General features: G+C 45.6%; 1 protein-coding gene across 14 annotated transcripts in view; it reads right to left on the bottom strand.

The window, feature by feature from the left end:
* TENM4 (teneurin transmembrane protein 4) overlaps positions 1-25,394 on the bottom strand; it is a 2,724,551-nt gene that overhangs the window by 59,152 nt on the left and 2,640,005 nt on the right. For all 14 annotated transcript variants that reach the window (XM_074335694.2, XM_074335702.2, XM_074335700.2 and 11 more), the window contains 5 exons: positions 13,460-13,579; positions 8,622-8,883; positions 5,771-6,038; positions 3,274-3,417; positions 399-648 (listed from right to left, as the gene is read on the bottom strand). In XM_074335694.2, the coding sequence (XP_074191795.2) occupies positions 399-648; positions 3,274-3,417; positions 5,771-6,038; positions 8,622-8,883; positions 13,460-13,579 (1,044 nt within the window). The remainder of the gene's footprint in view (positions 1-398; positions 649-3,273; positions 3,418-5,770; positions 6,039-8,621; positions 8,884-13,459; positions 13,580-25,394) is intronic.

The following is a 25,394-nucleotide window of genomic DNA, read 5'->3' as shown; positions in this document are numbered from 1 at the left end:
CCCGGGGGTTGGGCCATTGTGCCGCCCCTTATCCTTATAAAAAGACTCATGTGACTAATTCCAATCAGTTTGGTGCTTGGAAGCAGAAAGGAGATTCAGGGGCTTGCAAGGGGTCTAATTCTTGGCTGCTAGCAGCCTTCTACATCATCTGGATGTCACCGTTATCTCCCAAGACAGTGGTTTGCCTTCATTGCGGGGCCCTGGGAAAAGCAGCACCTGCTTCCCCAGAGTCCTCAGCTCACAGTTTAGCCTCCAAGCTGGGAAGTGAAAAAAGTCCCAGAGTCTGACAGGTGAGGCTCTGTCCTGCCGCCTTCTCTGGGCCCAGAGGGTAATGCCAGGTAACCCTAATGGCAAAGGGACGTTATTAGGAACTGTGAGGAAGGCATCACCTTACATACCTCAACTCCAGGATGTTGGTGACGTTCCCAGAGGGGAAGATCCTGCGGATGTAGTTGAAATCTCCCACATAGAGGCTCCCGTCGGAGCCGCACGTCAGGGCCACGGGGGCCAGGAGCTTGTTGCCATCAGCAAGGCCGTTGCAGCTGGGGCAGGAGATGCTTCTCCGGCGCCCATTGCCCATGACGCTCCCGATGACAGGGGGCTGCTGAGACACGAACTGGTTCTCTCCATTCCCTTTGTGCAGGATGCCTGAGACAAGGACAGAACAGAATCACCTATGGAACAGGAAGAGGCTCTTCTGCGGCTGACCACACAGTCCTTGGTCTTCCACGGGAGGCAAGACCTCTGCCTACCATTTCCAGACTCATCTCCGAAGCCTGTCTCACCCCCAGAATGAAGCCCAGAGGGTCCTGAGCAGGCCATACGCTGCACTGATTGAATCCTCACAAGATAACAGGGGGAACAAGCTAGGTGGCTTACGTGAGGCCTCGTGAATGATAGCCGTCGCCCTCCTGAGTCTGGCTCTTCCTAATCAGTCAGCTCTACTGCCTCTTAAATAGATTGTACACATCTCAGGTACCTAGTCCTGGTCTCTGTTACACGTGAATTCTTTATTGCACTTGCCTGTTTTTCTTTCTTTAGATCGATACCATTTCAAGGGCGGCGACTGTGTCTTTTCTCTTTCTGTATCGCAGTGCCTAAGACAGAACCTGACACAGAGTAGGTCCCAATAAAGTTTATGGAAACCACGAGGGAAACTCACAGTCTCCTCTCACCAGGAGTCAGGAGACCTCAGTTTTTCCTTGGTTTTGCTACTAATGGGCTGGTGCCAGATCTTGCATAGGTCTCTTCACTGCTTTAACTGCCCTTGGACCTCTGAGGACACGGAGGGGATCGACCTCAATGACTTGTAAGCTTCATCCTGTACTATTCTGTTTCTTTTTAGGCCCAAATCATCCTTTATCTCCTGTATTATTGCCACAGCCCCCACACTGGACTCTTCACCCCTTCCAACTGATGCCTGAGTGCGTTTTGGTTTTTATGCTCATGAGAATCTTTTCCCAGGCTGTCATCTGTTGGCTTTGTCCTTTATTGAACAGATATCTTTCATTTTTATGGAGTCTAAGCAATCTTTTTTCTACGCTAGTGTTTGTGCTTTTTCAGGTTTTAGGGAATCATTCTCTGATGTCATAGTCTCCTGTATTTTCTTCTATTAATTTTAAAGTATTATCTTTCAAATTTAAATGTTGAATCAAACTTTATTTGATATACAGTATGAACTTAATTGTGTTTTTTATCCACATGCATAGTAAGCCAATTTTCGAAGTGCCAATTTCTAAACCACCTACCCATCTTCCGCTGATATGGGACGCTACTGCTATTGGATACCAAGTTCCAACGTACAGAAATGTGTCGTTATCCACGGGTTTCCAGCCGATCCCATGTCCTTATTCTGTAGTTACAGAACCCCTGATGTTGAGCTGGGCACGTGACTATTGGGAACCGACTACAATCTCCAGCCCCATGTGCAGCTACATCCGGCAGGTGACTAAGTTCTGGCCAACGGTGTGGAAGAGGAAGTGCCCTGAGCAGCTGCTGGGAGGTGTCCTTATAATGGAAGGGGCTTGCTCTTAGTCCTTTAACGCCTTCTTGATGGCTAGAAAGTGGATGTGGAGGTTGGAGTTAAAGCAGTCACCTTGGACCACGACCTTGGGGATGGAGGTTTGAGGACAGCCATGAGAGGGGACACACCTAGACCTGTGACACTGCAGAGTCCTAAGCCAGCCCTGGGTCATACAGCTTCAGATTTCTCGGTGAGTGAGAAACAAACCTTTAACTAGCTTGAAATTCTGTTTATTTTGGCTTTTCTGATGCTCATGGCCAAACCTAGTCCTCCTTACTACTCACACGTCAGTGTCTGGGCTCCTTGTTCTGTCCCATGGAATCTATTTATCTGTTCCTGTGCCAGCACCACACGGTTTCAGTTTTTCCAGGATAGCTGATATCTGGAAAGTGCCTCTTTTTATTCTTATTTTAAATACTGGGCCTTAGCTAGTTACAAATCTTTATTCTATCATAAATTGTACAATTAGTGTGTCAATTTCCCTCCCAAACATGCGGGGGGGTTGACAGGCACTTCCTGCATCTATAGATCGGGCAGGAGATATCTGACGTCATCGTCATATTTAGTGGTCTCATTCCAGAATATGGTGAGAAATCTAAAATATAGATCCGATTGTGTCACCTGCACGCTTCAAACCTTTCAGAGGCTTCACATTTGCCTCTGGAGGAAGTTCAAATTCCTAATCTTCTTACCCTGTGCTCCAGCTGCTCAAGCCCCCAGCTCTGGCTTTTGCTATTCCCTTCATTTCATCCTTCGCTCAAACCACAGTGAACCTTCTCTCCAATTACTGTTCTTTCAGTCTTCAGTGCTTTGGCACATACTATGGCCTCTGTCTGGAATGTTCTCCCTCCTGGAGATACAGGGCTAATCCTATGGACCCTTTGAGATACAGGTCAGAAGTTTTCTCCAGAGACACCTGGCTGAACCAAGAAGCTGAGAGAGGTGGTCCTGTTCTATGCCCTGGTGGCCCATGCTTCCCTCTGGATGGCACAGCATGGATATGCCCTGGGAAGTGTTGGTCTCTGAGCAGAGTCAATTCTTGAGGCCTTTCCATTCTGCACACCCAGGGCCTAGCAGTGACAAGCACAGGGCAGGTATCCAAGGAACACCTGTTGACGAATCCTGACCGATTGATCACATATGAGCCTGTGGAATCTGAAATGCGTGTTTTGTGCCTGGCCAGGCACAAAGGATATGACACAAGGGACATACCTGTGACCTGGCTCTGGGAATTCCATTAATCTACTCACCACTTTGGATGTTGAGGGCATGATGTTTGTCCAGGCTCCATCCTCCCAGCTTGGAGGCGTCGATTTCATAGCCCTGCAGCACTGCTGTTCTTTTTTCCCACAGGATCAGATCCGGGCAGGACTCATACTCATAACCCACGGAAACTGGCGGCAACAAAAGGCACACAATAGATAGGTCAGAAAAGACTCTTCTTTGGCTTTAGATCTGCATTCTAGGCCCCCGCTTATCTTCTGTAAAGAGATAAACAGGTCGTATTTCCAAGTAGAACAAGATCTTCGTGTAATACTAACACAGGGATGCCCGGCCTTCACATCCCTTTTTTTGAAGAGCGACAGTACATTATTAGGAAAAGCTAAACAAATGTATTAAATACTTTTTTAAGGGACCCAGGTGAATCAATTCCCGGGAAATAATCTTTAGTATGGAAAATACTGTAGGCACAAAAGTCGTCACTGCAGCATTATTTTTAATAGTGGAAAACTGGAAGTAATCTAAAAGTTCAAAAGGGGCTAGAGGCTGACCAAACCGAAGTGTATCCCCTCGACGAATATCATGCAGCCGCTGGAAATTATGGTTGTAAAGACCAAGGGTGACATAGGAATAATGCCAAGTTGAAAAGACTAGTTATATACAGTATTATACATGCTTTAGAAACTATACATGAAAAAAATTTTGAATGTTAACAAGTGGTTGTATTTCTTTATAAGAACATGTATGACTTTTGTTTCTATTTTTTCTCCATTTATGCCATTTTTATTAATGAGCATGGTAGTGTTTTAATAAAGAGAAAATAAATTCCAAAATCATTTCTAATGAATACAGGGAAAAGGAACTTAATTGGGGCACTCGGAAAGCTGGAAGTTGCTTTGAGGAGCTTTGCTGTGAGGAAGTTGCTTGAAAATCCCTTGGTTTCACTTTTGTGTCATAAATCCAGGGCTCCTGAGCTCAGAGGGATGCAGGCTAACGATGGCAGGCTACCCGAGGCTGGGTTTATACAAAGCCCTGTGACTGCCTATGGAAAAGAACTGGCAGGGATGAGAATGCCATTTCTTCCACATATCTTTCTGTGCAGACACTATTTTTCAGTGCACATACGCTCAAGGCGGGAATGAACAAGTGGGCAGCCCCTGAACATTTCTTTTAGGTGCCATAAAAAATTGCTGATCATCTATGCAGGAAGGGAAGATGTCTGGAAGATGTCCCTGTGACCTCTTCCCTGTGACTCTGAGTTCCTTAAGCAGTCATAAGCCCTCCTACTAGTCACCTGTCATTTCAGGAAAGTGAACCTCAGCCCAGGAAGTCTCACTGTGCAGACACTTCCCTTTTTAACTGGCTGGGGGACACTAAGTGTGCTCATTTCATCTGAAGAGGTTGTAAGGCGTCATTGTTTTTGAAGAGACCATAGAGGCAGTGTGGCACATAGAAGAGATTGCAAATAGTGAGAGGTGGCATCTTTGCTCCCAATGTGTCCTTTTGGGGTAGGGGGGGATGCCAAACTACAGGAAAGATCTGGGATACATCCAGCTCTGTTCCTTCCTTGTGGATCCTTGGGAGGTCACTTCACCACCCTAGGCTGCCGCTTCCTCATGAGGAATTTGGGGACAATTTCTGACTCATAGGGTGGTTGTGAGGATTAACTGAGACACCAATGTCCCGAGGGACACATTGTCCAGAGCAGGTGCTCAATAGATAGTCTCTTATTTCTTTCCTTCCTCCCATCTAGCCTCCCTTGCATTTTACAGCACTGCTTCTTCTCTGCTTGCTCATTCTGCCTTTGCAGAATCAGGAAGGGAATGAAACTGGAGCAGCGTTCAAGATGAGAAGGGATTTCCTGGGCTGATACCCTAAGTGCTTGAAGGATTAGCCCTTCAAGGGTTAGAGCTGCTAACAGTCCAGCTCTGAACCAATCCTGGGATCCTGCTCCAGAAGCTGAAATGAGCACAGACAGCCCCAGAAGCCCAAGGTCTGAGTGAGGCTAGGACTCCAGAGGAGGCTATAGTTACTTTCTGCGTCATCTTAATAAAACATAGCAATAGCAACTACAAAGAGACAATCTCTCTGATAGGAAATGAGGTAAAGAGGCCAAAACACCTTTCTGGATGAAGGGAGAATCTTAGCTCATGTACCTCAACAAAACTGGAGAAACCCAGACACTCATATTTTTCACGGGTAAATTGAGACCCGATGGCTGTGGGGGCTCGGGCAATATCTACATGGCTCTATCTTGGTGGTACAAAGCCTCTTTTCAGCCCATCACATACCACCATAGTGTTTTTTCAAGAGCAGTTTTGGTTTTGTAACTCCTGTTTTTAATGGTCAAGTTTTCCATGTTCAGGTCCTTTTAGATCATGGATGGTCACTGGAAGGTCTCAAAGGCCACCTAAGCCTTAGGTGCTTCTGAGAAGAGGAAGGGAGAAAGAAACAAGCAAGGTGGGAAAAGAACCCTGTATCCTCAAGTGCTATTGTCTCCCTGAGGCCTGTGGCTGGGAGCCTCACCGAAGGCTTCTGAGAGCCCAAACACCTTCTGGTTGTAGACATCTGTCTTGTCCCAGGTGAAGTAGTAGGACAAGTCCGGGGCTGCAGCAAACCACTTCCTGAAGAGACGGCCCTCGACAGCCACCATTAGGTGGACCTTCATGAGGTTGAAGGGGATGGTAGGATGGGTGAGGCTGATCCTTAGGACAGATTTGTAGCCAGGTGTACGGCTGCTCAGGTAGCTCAGCCTCATCTTGCAGCCAGAGATAGCGATTTCCTCTTGCAAAGCCTGGAGAGACAGATCACAGCAAGTGATGGTCACGGAATCACCCCTGGAGGGAGCATGGCCATAGCCCCACATACTCTGGGTGTTCAAGAGGCAGAGGAGGAAGCAGAGAGAGAGGAGGGGGAAAGGGGAGAGGAGGAGCAGGAACTAGAAGAAAGAGAAGAAAGGAGAAGGAGAAATAGAATATGAAAAGGACCAGGAGGAGGAAGGGGAAGGAAGAGAAAGGAGAAGAGGAAGTGGGGGGAGGAGGGAAGGAAGAATCAGAAGGCCTGGGTTCCTGGGTCAGCTCTTTCATGGTACAGCCCTGCTTCACTGAGCTCAGGTTCATCCTCCATTCAACAGGGATGACGCAGCGCAGCTCATTGCATTCTGAGAGGGACACGTAGCCAATGCATGCAAAATACTTACCATGACATAGCCTCTCATTCACTAGCTATGTCATTTTAGGAAACTCATGGAACCTCTCAATCTCAGTCTCCTCGCTGGATTAGTATGAGGATTAAGGTCACATATATACAGTGCCCAGCATATAACGGAGACTCAGTAAGTGTTACTAAATGGGATGGTGTTGCTGCTGCTGCTGGTGGTGGTGCTAGAAGCAGGGGGAACGAGCTATGAAGAAAAAACTTGCCCTCAGACTAATGTGGACCGCTGTGTCAGAAAGAAGGACTGTTTCTCAAAACTTTCCTAAAGTATGATCTGTTTCAGATGGCTTTGCTCTTCAGGAAAGTAAACAGAGACTCTGAGATGTTGACCAGACAATTATGCAGGGTTGAGAGCTCAGCCTGCCAAGGCCCTGCAGCTAATGCCCCCTGCTTGTCTGTAGAAAGAGATTGAATTAGTTGCATGGAGTTTCCATGCTCCAATGCTGTTTTAGAGGAACGGAGTGATTCTACTGGGTGCAATGGGCTCAGTTCCAAGATAGAAAGTTGAAATTAATGGCAAGATTTTCTAGAATATGGCAAAAGTAGAGAACTTTCATCAGTTTGATGCTCTGGGCTCTGTTTCAAGAAGAGGACATTAAATCTATCGTGGCTAGCATATCCATTAAAAGGACAATGATTATTCTACTCTCGTGTTCACAGAGGAGCTGGGCTTTCACAAAGAAAGCCTTTTCCTCTCTTTCCATTTCATAGATGGGTGTGAACTCCTACTCCCAACCCATTCTCCTGAATACACAAAATTTCAGCGATTGGGCCTAAACCAGAGCAATCTTCCTAAATTTCAGCTTATACATTCTAGGCAAAGCAGCCTGTATATCCCAGTGCATCACAGGCAGAGTTCAAGGGCCATCCTGATGCGCTCATAAATATTTACCTTTAAAATTTACATCTCCCAGTACTTGCAAACACTAGCCAGTGATAGGACTAGAAACACCCAAGAGTTTGTTTTCATGTATTTCATCAATCTGATCATAAGTAAGGGTTGTGACCCAGCTGGGCTTAGAGACACCCAGCCCAGGGAGCCTTGTAAAGAGGGTGGGGACCTTTAACCTCATTTGTTCCCAAGTCCCTGCTCCTGGGAAAATGTCAAGCTGAAGCTGAACCAGGGTTGAGTAACAAATTACTTCTTTCCAGCAAGCTCTGTCTCTACTGACAACCATTTCATAAGAAAGGTCAGCCTAGTAGTTGAGACAGGAGACAAGCACTGAATCTCTGAAAAGGAGTGAGGTTTCAACCTGGGGGTGCAATGAGAATTTCAAAATGGTTTTATTTTCTTCTTGAGGGCCGACATCCGAAGCCACTCAACAGGGCACACGCAGAGAGCTGTATTTGCTCAGCCAGGCATGAAATACACACACACAAATGTAAAAACGCCCTGCTACACCAGCAGTGGCAATCCATTGACATGCATACCGCCAGAGCTCTCATTAGGCAGGCAGGACCACCGGGGCTTCTCCCCAGCACTGCCATCTTTCCTCTTCCCCGGGCTTTCGTTTCTGCCAGAAGAAACCGGCAGGGATAGTGGAGGAAATTCAACTCTGCACAGTGTTTTTAGGCAAAGAATCTATCTTGATTTCTATTAGGTGAAAATGCATCTTTCCAAATTACTTTCTTTTAAGGATAATTAAATAAAGCACTTGTGTTTATAGATTTGGGCCAAAGCGATCCTTAATTGGCATGAAAGCAGCGCATGTAAAATAATAATTATCATATTAATATGTTTAATACATTATAATAATAATATTAATCATAATGATTATGGCTAAAATTTATTTAGCACTTCTTTGGTGCCAGACATTGTGCTAAGACCCAAACATACATTTTCTCATTTAGTCTTTATTATGATGCTCACTGTTTGGGACCCTCGGTCTCACTCCTCTTGGTAGAACCTATCGTGATAAATATTTTGATGAGAAATAATGAGAGAGCGGGGGACACTGGAGCTCAGGGTAAAGGAAAGTGCAAGTGAACTGGATGGCAGAGTGGAAGAGGAGTAGGAATTCACTGTATGCTGGGGGGTGCCAGGCAGTTGGGTTCTGCAGGGTGGGCTGATGGGGTCTCTCTTTCCCTGGTCTCTGAGCTCCTCTTCTATCCCCCAAAGGAAATAAGGACATGGAGAAACTCAGTTAAGAAAGCTGGGTACCTGAATTTCTGGAACGATGGGACCTTTTTCTGCACAGGAGCTGGCGAAAGATGCCAGTGGGGACGGAGACAGGACAGGGTTGGGGCGGGCGAAGTTGCTCAGGTCACAGCTGGGAATCTCATTCTCCTCGTGGCGCATGATGATGGTCTCCATGACAAAGAAGCGATCCCAAGGCAGCCAGAGGGTGTGCTCCTGTGTGATGAAAGGGGCCCGCTCGAACCGCAGGGTGATGGAGATGCCGCCATTCGTGACCAAGTCAAAGCTGTTTGGGAGGGGAGAGTTCAGAGGGAGAAGAGAGAGCGGGAGCAGGAAAAGCAGGAAACAGGAGATGAGGAAGAGGAGGTGGAGGAAAAGCAGGAGGAGAGGGAGAGGCAGAGAAAGGAGAGAAAAAAATTACACCAAAGGGTCTGAGCACTGGTTGAGGAAACTCTAAAACCTAAAAGACTTCACTGCAGGCACAAACAGAAATAGGAATTCCAGAAAGCATTATTTTCATTTGAAAATGAGTCATCATAGAGAATTTGCCAAAACCAAATTAATAACCACTGTGATGGAGAGCCATCTGCAAGGACACAGGACAGCTGATGGGCCTCTGCTGTGGTGCTTCTGGTACTTGGGGCCTTTTGGAGCTGAAGGCCGTGAAAAGTAAGCAGAAAAACGTGGAACAAGCCCTGCCTTGGCATTAGGAACCCTAAGCTTAGTTCTGCCGCTGCCATGAACTACTGTGTGATCTTGGGTAACACACTTAGCCTCTCTGATCCTCAATTTTCCCATCTATAAAACGTAAAGGTTCAAATGGACTATTCTTAAGTCACTAAGATTCTATGACTCTACAGAAATTTTAGCTCTGATTATGATAGATTTCTCAACATAGGCCTTTGGAATTACAAAATAGCTAAGCAATTTAGAGATGGGCACCATTAGAATCACAGTATATCAGAAGTGAAAGGGGAACCAAAAAACTGAGTCCCAACTGCCCAGCTGAGATGCGATCTCTGTGACAGTGTCCCTGACAGCTGGTTAGCCAGCCTTTGTTCATTGCCCTCCGTCAATCTGGTGACATTTCTACAGAATCCCCATCAAGGGGCGATTTGGTTCCTACTTGCACACTTCCAGTGATGAGGGGCTTGTTACATCCACAGGAGGAGGACTGTTCCATCTTTGGTTAGTCCTGACTGTTAGGACATTTTCATTTTTCTTTGGGAATCGAGCCTGGGTTCCTCTCCTTATAACTTCCTAGCTTCTGGGCCCTTTTCTGCCTGCTGAGGGTGACTTCAAACTAGTCTTTTACTTCTGCCTTTGACAGTCCTCAGGACTTGGGGACAGTGATTCAGTCCATTTGCCACCTCCTAGCTGTGATGTCTCTTTGGACAAAGTCCTTTTAGCTATTACTTTTAGGATGCATGTTCAAGGTCTCTTCTCATCTTGCCTTTTTTTGGGTGGAGAGCTCCTGCTAACTCCATACGAGTCACAATTCTAGCTCCTTCCCTGGGTTCCCACTGCACCATGTGCAATCCTCCTTAGAGCTAACATTACATTGTGCTGGAATCTGGGGACACGGATTCCTCTCAGTCCTCCCAGAACCTAGCCCAGTGCTGGATGGTTATAGTTTATAGAATCAATGCATGAGTGAAATTGTCAAAGTCTTCTGAACTGACTGTCCACTAAATACCCTAAGTTCCTACTTACTTTTGCTGTTATTATAAGTCAACCCAATGCTTACCTGTGCAGTGGGCTTTAGAGACCCCAGTGCAGGACCTACCTCTCCTTTATCCCTGATAAATACACCCTATGGGATTAGGCTCATTGTCCCAGCTTGCTCTTCCCTTCTCTAGAAGCTACAAAGATTTTGCATTGAACTGTCCTAGTACCGCATCGTGCTCTTGGTAGATAGCTCTCCCAGATTTCAACCCCCAGCCTCCAAAACCTGACTCCTCTGCCCTTTGCAGAAGCTTTTCACCCACTTTCCCTGCTTCTCACTCAGCCCTTTGTAGGCCCACCCTTGGGTAGAGGAAGTTGGGCACCACCATCCTCTGGTAAATAATGAGAGAGGAAACCAGGAGGGATGCTTATTTTGAACTAAGAGTTCAGGTTTTGGCTCTCCAGGAGAATATCTGTGGGGGGGGGCACTCAGAGAATAACTTTTCTGTCGCAGAACTGAATAGCATCTGTACTTTGACAGAACATTTTAAACCATGAAACAGAATTTTGGCCTGACTTATCAGCTGCCTTCATGAGAAGATGAGTGTGGGAAGGGAGTGAAGACAAACATCAAAAGACATATTCTCATGGCTGTGAGCAAGCTGGGGGCAGCTGGCCTTGCCGAGCGCTGGGTGTAACTGGCTCTTGCCAAGAGCCAGACCTGCTCATCTGGACGGAAACCTTGTTGTGGACACGGATATGAATCTGACCCCAAAGAAAAGGCCTGGCTCTCAGATGAAGCCCAAGCAGCTTAGGGTCAGTCCAAGCACTGTGATGTCCCGCATAGGTGAGTTACGGCACCTGTCTAAGCCTCAATCTCCTCAGGTAGAATGAAGCTGATGATCACAGCCATTTGGCAGAGTCATTAATTAGATGGGATAATGGTTGGGAACAGCACAGGCCCCATTCCCTAGGCCTCATGCTCTGTATAATCCCATTTTTCAATTCAGTGAGCCTGAACTGCTTCTCTTGTCTGCTATTCTTTTGAAATTTTTCTTTATGACTTCTATTTTCCATCTTTTCAATGACCTCTTTGGCTAACTTCTCTGCCACTTCTTTCTGTTTATTAGTTCTTGTTAAGACTTGAGGTCTGGTATTTCAGTGGTGTGTGCGCGCATGCGCGTGCCCACTGGACGAGGGTCAGTATCCTGGTGCCTGCCTGTCAAGTGAGGAATACAAAGATGAGCTGGGCATGGCCCCTGGACTTGCATATGTATATTGAATCTGTGATTATATCTCTAGCCTTACAGTTTCTCCAAGGGTCTAGAGAGGAAAGAAAGAAGGTGAGTCATGGAAGGGAGGGAGGGAAATGGGTAGATGCTACCCATTCACGTATAACAAACAGGGATCTTCAGACACTTAGAGAATAATTAACAACTTTCCCACACATTATACAGTGTTTACATTGGGAAGAAAATTTAAGCCCCGTAATGCATTGGTAAGAGTTATTCCGAAGCTCAGTTTCTAAGTTGCAGCGACTCTGGCTACTGTGACGTAATTTAGCAGGCTGATATGGGAAATATGGCTGATACTTACCTCCTAGGACCCCTATGCTCTCAAAGGGCAGTAGGAATTTCAGGAGTAGCACAAACAGAAGGAATCAAAACCCGGCAGTGCTAGAGTGGGCTTTTCCAAGGGTCACCAAACATGCAACTCTGGTGTGTTTTATGGACTCACCTAACCAAGCATAACAGGGCAAACGGCTGACGATTTGCCAACTTACGTGAATGACGGACAAGTTTTTATGGCAAACAAAAAGCAGGCCTCACGGCTACTTTTTGATGACTTTCATAGCGGGTAATAACGTAGTCAGAATCCCTATTGCCCGGGATGCTCACATCTGCCATTTTCATAAAGCAGGCAGCCTCAAGCTGGAAAGCAGTACAGACAGAGCACGAGGAGGGCATCCTCTGTGCTGTACTGGAAGTCTGCACTGAGGTGCTGCCTAGGACGGAATGTGTGCAGGGCAGGGAGCGGGGGCCTGGCCTGGACAGGTTACCCCTGGGGACTGGATGCCAGCCTCTTCCAGCTGGGCGCCTTCCCATTCACAGGGAGCGAGATGAGGGGGAGAAGGTTCCCATGCCAAGCTTGCCAAGCCCGTCTAAGAGGCACACATGTCTACAAACAGATGAGCCTCTGCTTCATTATCACCTCGGCCAGGACATGTTCACATCTGATATTGGATTAAAGAGGTGCTAAAACCAATCAGGCTAGAGCACCATTTCCAACACAGAGTGAAAACCGACCTTCTGGGCTCACACTCAGCCAGACGGAACTGCCACCACCTGATTTTATTAAGAATGGAGGACTTGTCACCACTGACAGCCTAAATATTCCACTTTCCTCCTTCCCCTCCCCTTTTCTCCAAAATATTCTCATTGCTTGTACTATAATAATTACCATCTCGTTATTTAATAGTTTGTAATTTTAATAAACAGCTAACATTTATTGCATACTTACCATGTGCCAGACCCTGGAAAAACAGCATTGAACCAGAGTGGGGCAGGGAACTAATATTTATCAAACACCTACAATGTTCAAGGTGCTTCCCCATCCATCACAGAATCTAATCCTTACAACCAATTTGTGAGAGTGATAGTGTTAGAACCATTTAACAGATGAAGAAATTGAGGCCCAGAGAGGTGAAAAGATTTGTCCAAGAACACACAGCTAGAAACTGGGAGAGTTATAGTCATTTTAAAGACTTCATTCTACTCATGGCTCTTACAGGGATCCAAAGGTCAGAGTTATGTCATCACCCAGGGTTTCTATAAGCCTACATGGTTGCCAATGGAAACCACACAGCAGGAATGCTAAGATTTCTGGAGCTGCCTGGTCTGTACAAAGTATGACAGTGTTTTATATCATAAGTCATGAGGCAGGATTTGTATAAGGTACCCTGCTGCTTCCTCTAAGAACCATACGAGAAGAAACTGCTTAATTTATAGTCAAAGGGACTTAGGCCAGAGCGAGATACAAGGTCACACAGCTAGTGAGTTGCAGAGCTGGGTCTCTGAATTCAGGTCGTCTGAACCCAGGTCCCATCCTCTTTACACGCTGTCCTTCCAGCAGCAGCTATGTGGTAAGTCCATAAGTGCAGGCCCTTCCCCAACCTTGGTCCACAAAAGGGCTCCTACCTGCCATCTTGCCGGCTGATCGTGTATCCAAAGAGAGGGTTACTGACGAAACTGATGTTCACACCAACCAGCGGGGTCCCATCTGATGTCATCACTTGACCACGAATGACACATGCATGCCTGTGGGCAGAGAAGAGAATATTATCTACTTTTCATGCTCAGAACCCTGGCTGGCAGGGACCCCCCTGACCCCGAGAAGGTCAGAAGACAGAAGGCAGGTCATTCAGACAGTCTTGGTACCTAGGGTCTCATGGTATTCACTCAAGATGAACAATAACCTTCTTTTTTTCATATTACCACAATTTAAGGTACCAAAGTGTCCTCTAATGAATTATTATTGAGAGGTGTTTTCAGATATCTCACTCAGAGGTTATTTCCCAAGGATACTGTATTATGCCGTAAGGAGATTAAGCTGATCTGAAAGGGCTAGACAGTGTAGTGATGTGTGTGTGAGTGTGTGAATTTGGAGTCACGTGACTTGGGTTCAAATCCCAGCTTTGCCATGTTCTAGCTCTCTAAACTTGCACAAGTATGTGACGGTTCTATGAGCCTCTGATTTTTCATCCTAGTACAGAGTAAGCTCCATAAAGGGCAGTGGTTGTAACTGTGACTAACAGCATCATTGGAAGTGGACATACAAGAAAGTGAACAGGATAGAGGGTACTTCTCATCTGGCACTGGAAAGAGGAGAAGGCAGATGCTATAGCATCATCCCCTTGGAGTGGGTTCCGAAACCTGTCACCTCTCCCAGTCTCCCCTCTCCCACCTTCCCCTATGTTCCAGACAACTAACCATCTGCTTTTCCCAAACTTGCCAGGCAAATGTTGTTTAAAGCCTCTGTGTCTGTGCAATGTTCTTCCATCTGCCTCAAATGTCACTCCTGTGTCCTTCTCAACATTCTCATCCTTTAAGACACAGCTTCCAATGACACCTCTGCCTTGAAGCCTTTCCTGATACCCCCAAAAAGAACTCTTCCAAAACCTGACACAAACACCTTGATATCCTACAACACTGCACTAGAGGGTCTCCTTTCCACTAGAGCACGAGCTCTTTGAGGGCAGGGTCAAGATCTATTTCTTTCTTTCTCTCTGTAGTGCCTGGAAATGCCTAACAAGTACTACTAGGTTATTGCTTTAAAAAAATGGTGGCTTGAGTAAGTAAGTGGGATGATCAGAGGTCACTGAGAATGATGGTTTTTCCAGTATTTCAGAAACAGACCATTTTTAGCACATGACATTTTATAAGGACCCCAAAGTGGAAAACAAACAAGATCGGCTCTAGATGAAGCAGAGGTGGGGGCCCCCTCTCCTCTTGGGGTGATTCTGAAGGCAACTCAGTGGAGTCTTAGCCCCTGGAGAACCAGAAAAAAAGCCAGTTGAAAAAAAACACACTGAGTTAGTGAAAGAAGAGGAAACTGACGTCCACAGAGATTATGTTATTTGCCCCAAGCCACACATGGAGGTAGTGGCAGAGGCAGGCCTTGAATCCAAGTCTCACAACTCTGGGCCCAACTCTAGATTAATCTACCACTGCCAATGGGTGGAAATGAAGGTGCTCACTGGGGTCAGTGCCCTACAGGACCAGGGCACTGGGGAGACAGCCCTGCTTGACAAGACAAACCAGGCGGTGCTGTCCAGACAACTTTCTCCATTCACCTTGGTTCAGAAGGCTTTTTTTCTGGCCTCGGGAACAGCTACTGATGAGGGTGTGGACATTCATAAAATAAGATCTCAAACTCAGTCTCAGCTTTATTAGGCGGTCACAACTTTACCTTCTTACAGTGATAAACTTTTCTTTGTTTCATGAGAAAAGCAATTAACACCAGGCTTGTAAGCAGCTGGTCTCTCTAGTTGTCAGCTTGTCCTTTCTAAAAGCAAGAACAACTACCCACAATGCATCAAGCTACCACCCCCACCCACCCCACCTCACCCCACCCCACCCCACCTCACCTCACTACACACAATCTGGTTAATGCTAATTTAGTCAGTGGTTTCCTTCCGAGGCCCTTGGTCTAAATGCAATTACATGGCAAACAGTTAAGCGAGTGAGACTCAGCAAAGACTCTCAGTCCTGCTCTGAAGGTCTCCCAATATATTTATCTGAAATTATCTCTCCACTAATGGGAAAGATTTATTCCATCAATTGTATTCAGCGGGTACTGAGAGATGCTTTCTTTCATGGAGGAAAATTAAATTTCTTATTGCTGGAACTTTGTCCTTCCAGAGGATTACTAACAGATCTCATCTCCTGGTGCTGGCCACTCTCCAGCCTTCTTCTGACATACGTGTCTTCAGATTCTGCCTGGACAATAACCAGCTTTCCAGGAATGGTTTCCTTTTGGGGGCTGCGCTGACTGCTGCCCCTCACACATATGTGAGCCAGCCTCCTCTGATTTAGCTCTCTTTGGGGATTCCCTGATAATTGGGAAACATTAAAATCAGCACCATTTGGCGATCATGTGGCCTCCACTTCAGCAAGCCTGAGCACATGTAATTGTAGCCCAGGCTCCTGTGGATTGCTTTGGATTCTGGAGAAGATTAAGTTGACTCTGTGCCTCTGTAGGCCACAGAGACCTGTTGCCAAAACAGGCATTTGGCTCTGGAATTAAGTCCTGGAGAAAAACACTTCCATCCTCCTTCTGTTTGACCATGATTTTCAGTTGTCAAGAAAACCCAGTTTAACATAAAGTCTTCCCTGGGACAAAGGAGATGGGGAAGTCTGCTCTGTGGAGGCCGCTGAATTATGTCTCCTGCCATGTGTTTTTGTCCAGGGAGGTTGGAAAAGGCCTGAGTATTGGGCTTCCAAACGCTTTCTTTCTTCATCCATTGATTTCATGGATACCGCCAGTGGTGTACTGCTAAACATTTAAGAACTGGCTTTCAAAAAAACAAAACCAAAACCAAAATAGTTTTAATTTGTAGTATTTGCCTATTTCTGTGGTGTAAATACTTCCACCATGGCCAATTTCATGCTACCAATAAGATGTCACTGAACCCAGAGCTGGAAAGACATGCACAGTAGGACACCGTTCTATAGTATTTCCACCACAGAGATACAACAGTCCTAAGTAAACTCCAGAGCAAAGATGATAGTACAATACAGTAAAATAACCAGGACGGGATGAGTTGTGATGATTACCTTTGTTTTTACTATAATTAACTTTAATTTTATGTAATTCAATGAATAATAGTGTGTTTAAAAACGAGCTTGCGGAATCCCCAGTAATCAGTTCTTGTGAGCTGGTATGAGCCAGCTTCTGTAGAGCCCAGTAACACCGACCCCACACTAAGGGTCACTGTGGCTAAGAAACATTTGCTGCGTTGACTGTGAAATCCCACCGTGGAAGCTCACCTTGATGAAGAATCATGAACAGAGGAATCACCGTCACCAACGTGGCTTCCCAGCTGGCTCATGTGATCTTATCACCTGTCCTATATTTGCTGCGTTTTGTTTTCCCTTGGTCACTGTCTTCATATAATGGAGTTTTGGGGTGTTATTTTCTACTCATCCTCAGAGTCCCATATAAGCCGTTATCACCTCAGTGAAACTGTTACCACGTTTTCCTGGCACAATTAATCACCCCTCCTCTAGGTTCCTCCAAATTTTCCATGTATCTCTTCATGACTGTGATTGTCATGTAATTATATCATTCACAGTTACATAGCAATCTGACATACTTCCATGTGAGCCAGCGGAGGGTTGGGACCACATCTCCAGGGGCTATGAGAAGCATGCGGTAGTGCTTCCTGAGGCTTTGCCAGGTGAAAAACGATCAAGTCACTGAAACTCGGAGAGAAAAGATTTGCTCAAGGTCATAGAGCAAAGAACTCACTTGGCTGAGGTGACAAAGTTAGGACACCTTCCTTCCAGGTCCTTACTCTTACTACCATCTTATGTACCTTCAATCACGAAAATTCACTTTCACTGAATTTAAAATTAAGTAATTTAATTAAGCACTGCGGTGCTTCAAGCTAGGCACTGTGTTAGGTGCTGAGGTTATAGAAATGCATGAATTACAGCCCCCGATTGCTTGCTGGAGCTCACCAAAGCCAATTTGAAATGCCCGAGTGTAGTTGTCTCTGACACCAGTGAGTCAACACATGGGTTTGGCATATGTCAGGCAGCTGGGATACAAAACAAGCAATTAGGCTGGGTGAACTCTGCCAGGAAGGAGTGCTCGTGCCAGGCCAAGAGGGGCGTCAAACATGCTGGCGTCAGTCCAACCATATTCTCAGGGCCTGACTGAGGAGCCTTTGCTCACCAATGAGGGGAGAGATCTGCCTGATTGCTTCCTGAGGACAGTGGCCGGGTCTGGGAGCAAGACAAAACCACGAATCTCAACTGTGAGTCAGGGAGATGTGGTAGGGGTGTGGTGAAAAGTGCCTTGGGCAGGGAGTCAGTTCCTAGTTTTGACTCTGCTAAACAACTGTATGACCTTGGAGAGTCATCTGACCTCTGGACCTCCATTCTCTCATCTGCCCATGCAGGCTGAAGTTTTTCTCAACTGGATGTAAAATGGAATCCAACCATGTTACCATGTTAAAGAACGTATAATGGTTTTAATCTGGTGCTACCCAATCCAGCTCAAGTAGCCCTACTACACGCTTCAGAATCTTAATGGTGAACAGGGCAAGGACAATGCTTATACTTATCCCTGAATTGTTCCCTCTTTCTGGAACCTTCTACTTGTCCTGTTCACCTGACAATTGCCTCCTTACCCTCAGCACCCACCTAGAGCATTTACCAAATGAGTGCTACCCTTCTGAGTGCTGTCACATATCAGGCCATCTCTTCCCCTTGGCAGACTGAGTTCCTTGAAGCCAGGGAACACCTCTTCCTCTTGCTGTATCCCTAGCATTGAGCATGGTTGTTGCTTATTTCTGAGTGGGCAAAAGAAAGCCTCCACCAAAACAAGGGTTTGCCCTGGAATTTGGGTGCAAGGCACAGAGTAAGCTCTTGATAAATTATTTAGTGACTGAATAAAGAACTGATGTGTTTCTGTAAATGAAGGTGATGCCAGAGAACTCTGAGCTACTTGACCTTGACAAGAGTTATGGCTAGGGAACTGAGGGCTGGCGGGGCTGGGCCTGTCCAGCTGGTTAGCTCAAGCTGCACGGCACAGCTCGGTTCCTTCCCTTGGAGGGCCCACCCCACCTCAGCTTGCAGCCTTCCTGCTTTGATTCTGTAGCCTCCTCATCTGTACCGCATTTTTGGAAACTTTAAAAAATGAACGCCAGAAAGTAAGGTTTGTATTCAATGTATATCATACAAGCCGATAAAGGAAAGTGAAAGGAGAAAAACTGCAGCTTTAACTTTTTTTGTTATTAAATGAAAACAGAATGAAACTGGTATTCAGGAGATTGGAATAATCATTTCGGATCTAGGCTGTGAAAAGTAACTTTAGTCTTTCTCTGCTTTAAAGTATTTGCTTCTCTACGCCACTATTATTTATGCAAATCATTCCTTTGCATTACATGATTTAAACGTACTTCTATGCCTGACTTGTACCAAACCTTAAACTGTTTCCTGCTAACTCATGCTGATTGGCTGGGGATCTTCCCAGCATCTACTACACTTTATCCAATATCTTGTAAGAACCTTATTAGGGCCCAAATGAGAAGCCCACCCTTTCTGTAAACATCTTTGAGCTGCTTCCTTAGATGTATTTATATTTACTAATAAATTGTACACACGGGCTATCATCATGAGCTAATGGCCTGTCAAACTGCCCCCATCAAGGGGGTTCCCAGTGAAAATTTGAAACCGTATGCTCTGCACCTCCAAGACCTTCTTTCCAGCCCAGCCACATGTGCTGCTCTGCCACTCTCCCTTTCTAGCTTTCCATCTTTGTACTCTGCCTCAGTTTCCTTAATCAGCTTTTCTAGCCTGACCCCTTCCACCTAAATACATGTTCTTGGAAACCCACTCATCATGACATGTTAAAAGAGAACTTCCTGGGGGCGGCTGATTAGCTCAGTTGGTTAGAGCACGGTGCTCTTAACAACAAGGTTGCCGGTTCGATCCCCACATGGGCCACTGTGAGCTGCGCCCTCCACAACTAGATTGAAACAACTATTTGACTTGGAGCTGATGGTCCCTGGAAAGACACACTTAAAATAAATAAAAAGTTAAAAAAAAAAAAAAAAGAGAGAGAACTTCCTGACATCTCTATCAAACTTCTCATTGCAGAGGTGAGAAAATAAAGTCTAGATAGGGAATGGACTTGCCCGTTCTCACAAGAGTTGCCAGGGAGTCAGGATTCAAATTAAAGACCTCCTCCTCCACAAGAACTGAGGAAAGTCACTTCACCTCTCAAATTACTTACCATCTGACACAGATACACACCCAAATAATTGGAAATCTGACTATGTTTTAGCTGCCTCAAAAATCAGAGTTAACGTCATCAGAGCAGGGCTCTTAAAACTTTTTGATTACACACCCTTTCTGTAAACATTTTTGAGCAGGCTCCTTGAATGTATTTATATTTACTAATAAATTCGACACGTGCTACCATCACGAGCTACTACTGCAAAACATAATATTAGATTTGGTGCAAGGTTTGTTTAATGGATAAAAATACATATTTCTAATAGTCTTCTTGATAATTTTGAATTTTTTGGTGAATTTTTTGTTAGATTCTTGAAACTTGATTCTCTTGATTACCTTTTTGTTAGATCTGATGAGAATGATCATCACTGTTTTTAACTTCATAGTGGAGTTGAGGAAGACTTTGTCCTAGAAGTATCAGCTCTGCCATTTTCTTATTTCCTTATATTTGCACTGTATGATCTTTGATCTGTAGTTACTTTGCAAGAATCTTTTTATGCTACTAGACTATTTTATACGTAAGTTTAGTTAAAACTAGATTTTATGCACACATACACGCATGCGTACCCAAACACGTGCGCGCGCACACACACACACACACACTGCAGTCATGTTGTAATACACTGGAATAAACCAGGAAAGGTCCACTTCCTACCTCTCTAAGGAGCAGACACCATCTCCCTCAGAATACCTCATGGACTGGTCCAGATGTGTAGCCCACAAACATTGGACCAATGGAGAAAATTAGTGAAAACTCAGAATTCCATAAAGGTAAAACATACATTTTTCCCCTTATTTTTCTAAGATAAAGAGTAAATATCTATAGACGTTATAATATTTTCTTCGTGTACTTCCTGGACCACATTGGTCACTCATCTCAGGACCACTGCACTGCACTAGGATGACAATGGTGTGTGTCTGTGATTTCTTTTTACGAAATAAACTCTAATATGCTACATGTTATTATATTCAAAAGCCAACTTCTAGTTGTGCTTCATTCTTTGTGACTTATTTCAAAGCTCTTCCTATGTTTACTGTGCATGTCTTTCAATCACCACAGGCCCAAACAAACAGATCTTGATGTGATCACCTAACTTGTAATGCTCCTGACTTATTGGAGGGCAGGGAGATGTTCTCTCAGGGCACCCTGCAAATCCAAGATTCCCGACTCTCTAAACTTTATCATGCTTCTTTTCCCCACATCATCGGTAACTCTGTGCCATCCAGGCCATTTTCTGTAGTACCCATTGCTTCCAGATAAAGTTGGAACTTTTCACCTTGCCATATGAGTCCCTTCAGGATCTGGCCCCTGCCTGCCTCTTCAGGATGACGTCCTGTTTTCCATTCTCACATTCTGTGCTGCTGCCATGTTAAATTACTTCTCATAGCCTTGCCTTGGCATGCATTTCCATGGCTCCCTGCCTTTGTCTATGCTCTCATCTGCCTTGAATGTTTTTCCTCTCCACTTCTACTAATCATCCTTTAAGGCCGACCCTCAGTGAAGCTTCTCTTGGTTTCCCCCATAAAAAGAAGTCACTTCCTTCTTTGGCAAACAAAGCACAGTGTACTCATCCCACTAAAGTGTAATCATGACTTCAAATACCCCATCTTCTTTTCTAGATTGTGAGTTCTTTGAGGGTAATGACCATGTCCTTTTCATCTCTATAACTCCAGTGCTTAGCACAGGAGTAGGTTTATAGCAAGCACTGAAGAAATGTGGAGCAAAGAAATACATATCACACACATGAATGAAGATGATGACAGAAATAGATATAGATGGGTTGAAGGAAGAGAAACACAGACAAAGGCCTGGTAAATGACAACAGGGTTCAATTACTGGAACTCTTAATAGAACGCCTACTATGTGCCACATACAATGCTTGGGGTAGGACATATTTATTCATCCATTTTCTTATTTACTTATGGGAACTATAGGAGGGCAGCGCCTGCAGTTTCTGTTTTATTTCCCATTGTGTTCTAAGCAGTGAAGTAACTAACAGTAAATGAGACACATTCCCTATGTCTGAGGCACTCACATTCTGGAGTGAATATAATTTGACTTTAAAAAAATCCTTGTATCTGGACCCAAAGCTAACATGGGATAAAACGGGGAGCTGCCCACCAATTCACTGCAGTAGACCATACAAGCATTCCCACAGTTAGGCCCTGCCCAAGAACCCTGACTTTTGTGCTCCCATTTAGAATCAGGCTCACTTTAGACTCCACCAGAGGCTTCCGAATCACTTGCTGGGTGTGTGGAATAAACATCACAGGGAAGTAATCCAGCTCATGACAAATATGCTTTTCCTCCTGGACAGTTTTGTGTATGTGTGGGGAAAGGGAGGAAGAAACCCACAGACTTCTTCAGATTAATAGGAGAAGTTTAATTTTTAAGCTAGAGGGGTCCTTGGGATGACTGAGTACAAGCTTCTCATTTCAGGTGAGTTATGTGACCTCTAGAGATCAGTGGAGCCTCTGCTCCATCACCTGTCAAGGCTGGGGCACCAACAGGTCTGCTATGGTGCTCTGATACCACCTGAGGGCATCCAATGACAAGATGGCCCAGTACATACCAGTGTCTCCTGGGCCCTTAGCTGTGCCTCCTGCAGAGACCAGGTCACCATTCTGTGACCTAGCTTTATGTGGCTATTGAGTTCCTTCAGACACTCAGGCAATGTCTGCTCCCAGGTTCTGATGACCCAAGCCTGTGGGCAACCAGGCTGCTCAATGCTATGCTCTGGCCTGAGTCCTCTCCCACAGGAATCCTCTGGAATATTTTCTGCTATCTGACAAGGGTGCACACAAGAACAGAGCCCTTGACTGTTCATAACCCTTTATTTCTAGAGACGTGAGCCCACTGGTTATGGCAAAGCAGAAGCAGAACTGAGAGAGGATGGTTGGCAGAGATCATTTTGGACCCCAGGTAATAGGGTTGGCCAGGTCTGGGGGACATGGCTCGGAAAGACTGTCAGTGTGCCTGGGACATGAAAGGTATAGTATTATGTTGGTGCAAAAGTAATTGCTGTTTTTGCAATTATTTTTAACCTTTTAAACCGCAATTACTTTTGCAGCAACCTAATGCATGTCTAGATAGGCTGTTCTAGGCTACGTAGCTGGAGGCCTGCTTCTAAGAAGACTTCTCAAGAGATGGTTTGTGTTATTAGCAAAACTCAAGGCAGCTCTGCTAAATGTGACTCCAGACAGTTTCTCAGTGGACAAGTTTATTCCACGACTGGGTGTCCTGTCTTCCTGTCAGAGCATAGGACAGGTTCTGCTTTACCTGGAAAGGAGAGAGTTGGATAGATACAATTAGATCCACTTCCCAGGGTAGGGGTTGCTCCTGGGCAGAGACACAGAAAGAGGACTGCCAGCTCAGCAGGCAAATCTGAGGTGTGAAGCAATAGACAGCTGGCATTTAAGGGAAACAGTCATTCAAGGGACAGGGAGGCGGATCAGATGGGGGCAGGCACGGTGAAGGAGCTCCCAGGGCAACAGGACGTGGACATTCCGTGTGTCACCAGGTAATCGTGCCCAGGTTCCTAAGAAGAGCAGGGATGGAGCTCCAGACCCAGATGTGGCAGGGGTAGGAGCCTGGCAAGAGAAGGCAAGGCTTGAGTCCTTGGGTGGCAGGGGCACACAGCTACGTATATCAGGAACTTACGCACAGAGAGTGAGGTTGGGATTCTAGAACAAGACAGAAATCCATTTGACAGAGCTGGCAAGAAAAGGGTGAGGCAGAGGAAAAGTTGAAGGACTTGAGGCTGAGCAGCGAGCGTTGCTCTAAGGCCTTCTCTTCAGATTGGGGTTGGTTCTAGAGGCCTGCAGGCGTGCTTGCTTCGGCAGCACATATACTAGAGGCCTGCAGGTTAGACCCAGAAGGTAGAGTCACATGGCTCGACCATGGGAAGAGGAGGAGGAGGCAAAGGCAGGCAGGCCGAGCTCTCTCCTCTGCCAGCATACCGCCCAGAGGTGGCATCTGTCTGTACCACAGCCTCTCACTGTGGAGTTCGCTTATAGCCGACCTTGATGCCTCCAGGGATGGACTTGGAAGGCCGGGTAGACTCAGGGCACCGGGGTTTGGCAAGTCCTCAGCCAGCGCTCGCCAGTCAGGACAATATTAGTAACGTGATGTATGGCTCTCCAGTATTTTAACTTCTTATTGCTTGAAGTGTACCAGTGTTAGATGGAAAGGCAGGAAGTCCCTGACTTACAAACACCGGAAATACTGATGGAGAGCGCTCACTTAGGACTCCAGCTCTCCACAACTCAGGTTCTGGTACTACCTTGCTGGGCCAAGTGCTTTATCTGAGTTAAAGTTTCCTCTTCTACCACAAAGGGCAGATGACCCCAAAGGTCCACTCGCCTCTGCTGGCCATGGCGCTAGGACAATTGTGTCAATGATATAACCACGCTAATGTTTCAGGCTAAGATCCTCATTTTCCTTCCAGGTCTCATGGTGACACTAAAACCTACAATTACGTGCGTGAACTTGTTGCAACGATGTTGCTAACATTTTTTGATATCAGAGGGATTATTCATTATGAATTTGAACCAACTGGACAAACAATTAACCAAGTTTACTATTTGGAAGTGCTGAAAAGACTGCATGAAAAAGTTAGACGACCTGAATTTTTGCCAGCGATTCATGACTCTTGCATCACAACAATACACCAGCTCACACGGCACTGTCTGTGAGGGAGTTTTCAGCCAGTAAACAAATAACTGTATTGGAACAGTCTCCCAACTCACCTGATCTGACCCCGTGACTTCTTTCTTTACCAGAAGATAAAGGAAATATTGAAAGGAAGACATTTTGATGACATTCAGGACATCGAGGGTAATACAACGACAGCTCTGATGGCCACTCCAGAAAAAGAGTTCCAAAATTGCTTTGAAGGGTGGATTATGCGCTGGGGTCGGTGCATAGCTTCGCAAGGGGAGGTACTTCAAAGGTGACCATAGTGAATTCAGCAGCGCTTTTTCTAGGATGAGTTTGCGAACTTAACTGTCATACCAATAGAAGTGCCATTGCTAATGCTAACACTGCCTCTTGCTATTAGTGATAACAGCTACTAGTACTTATTAAATGCTTACCCCCGACACATAAGTGTTTTAGATCTCATTTAGATCTCATGAGGTATGGGTTATTATATGACAGATGTGATTAAGAGACTTGTCCAAGGTCACAGCTAGCAAAGGGCAGAGCTAGGATTCAACCCTAGGCTCAAGACCTGCCTCTGAGGCCAGTGCTCAAGCACTAAGACCTACTGCACATTAGCTTTTCTCTTTGTTGTGTAGCCTGAGAGGGAAAGTCAGGGCCAACTAGGGCTGTTTAGAGTTGTAGTAGCACCATGCTGTGTAGATTTCCAGACTGAAGATGCTGAGATGGAATAGAAAAGACCTAGCAGAGAAGAACAGAGACTCAGCATGTGGGATCGAGGGCCAGTTGGCATGGCTTCGAATGCTGGCTCTGCCACTTACAAGCCCTATGTCCTTTGGCCAGGTGACTCAACTTCTCTGTGTCTTAGTTTCATATCTGTAAGACAAGGACGATGAAGTCCCTCGGTCATCTGGTTTGGGGGAGATGTAAAGGTGTTACTGCTTATGA

Source organism: Rhinolophus sinicus, chromosome 14 (genome assembly GCF_057876585.1).
Source record: "Rhinolophus sinicus isolate RSI-liver-muscle chromosome 14, RSI-T2T, whole genome shotgun sequence".
Taxonomy (NCBI): Eukaryota; Metazoa; Chordata; class Mammalia; order Chiroptera; family Rhinolophidae; genus Rhinolophus; species Rhinolophus sinicus.
Note: the sequence above shows the minus strand (reverse complement) of the source record. Positions and strands in the feature narration are given on the sequence as shown.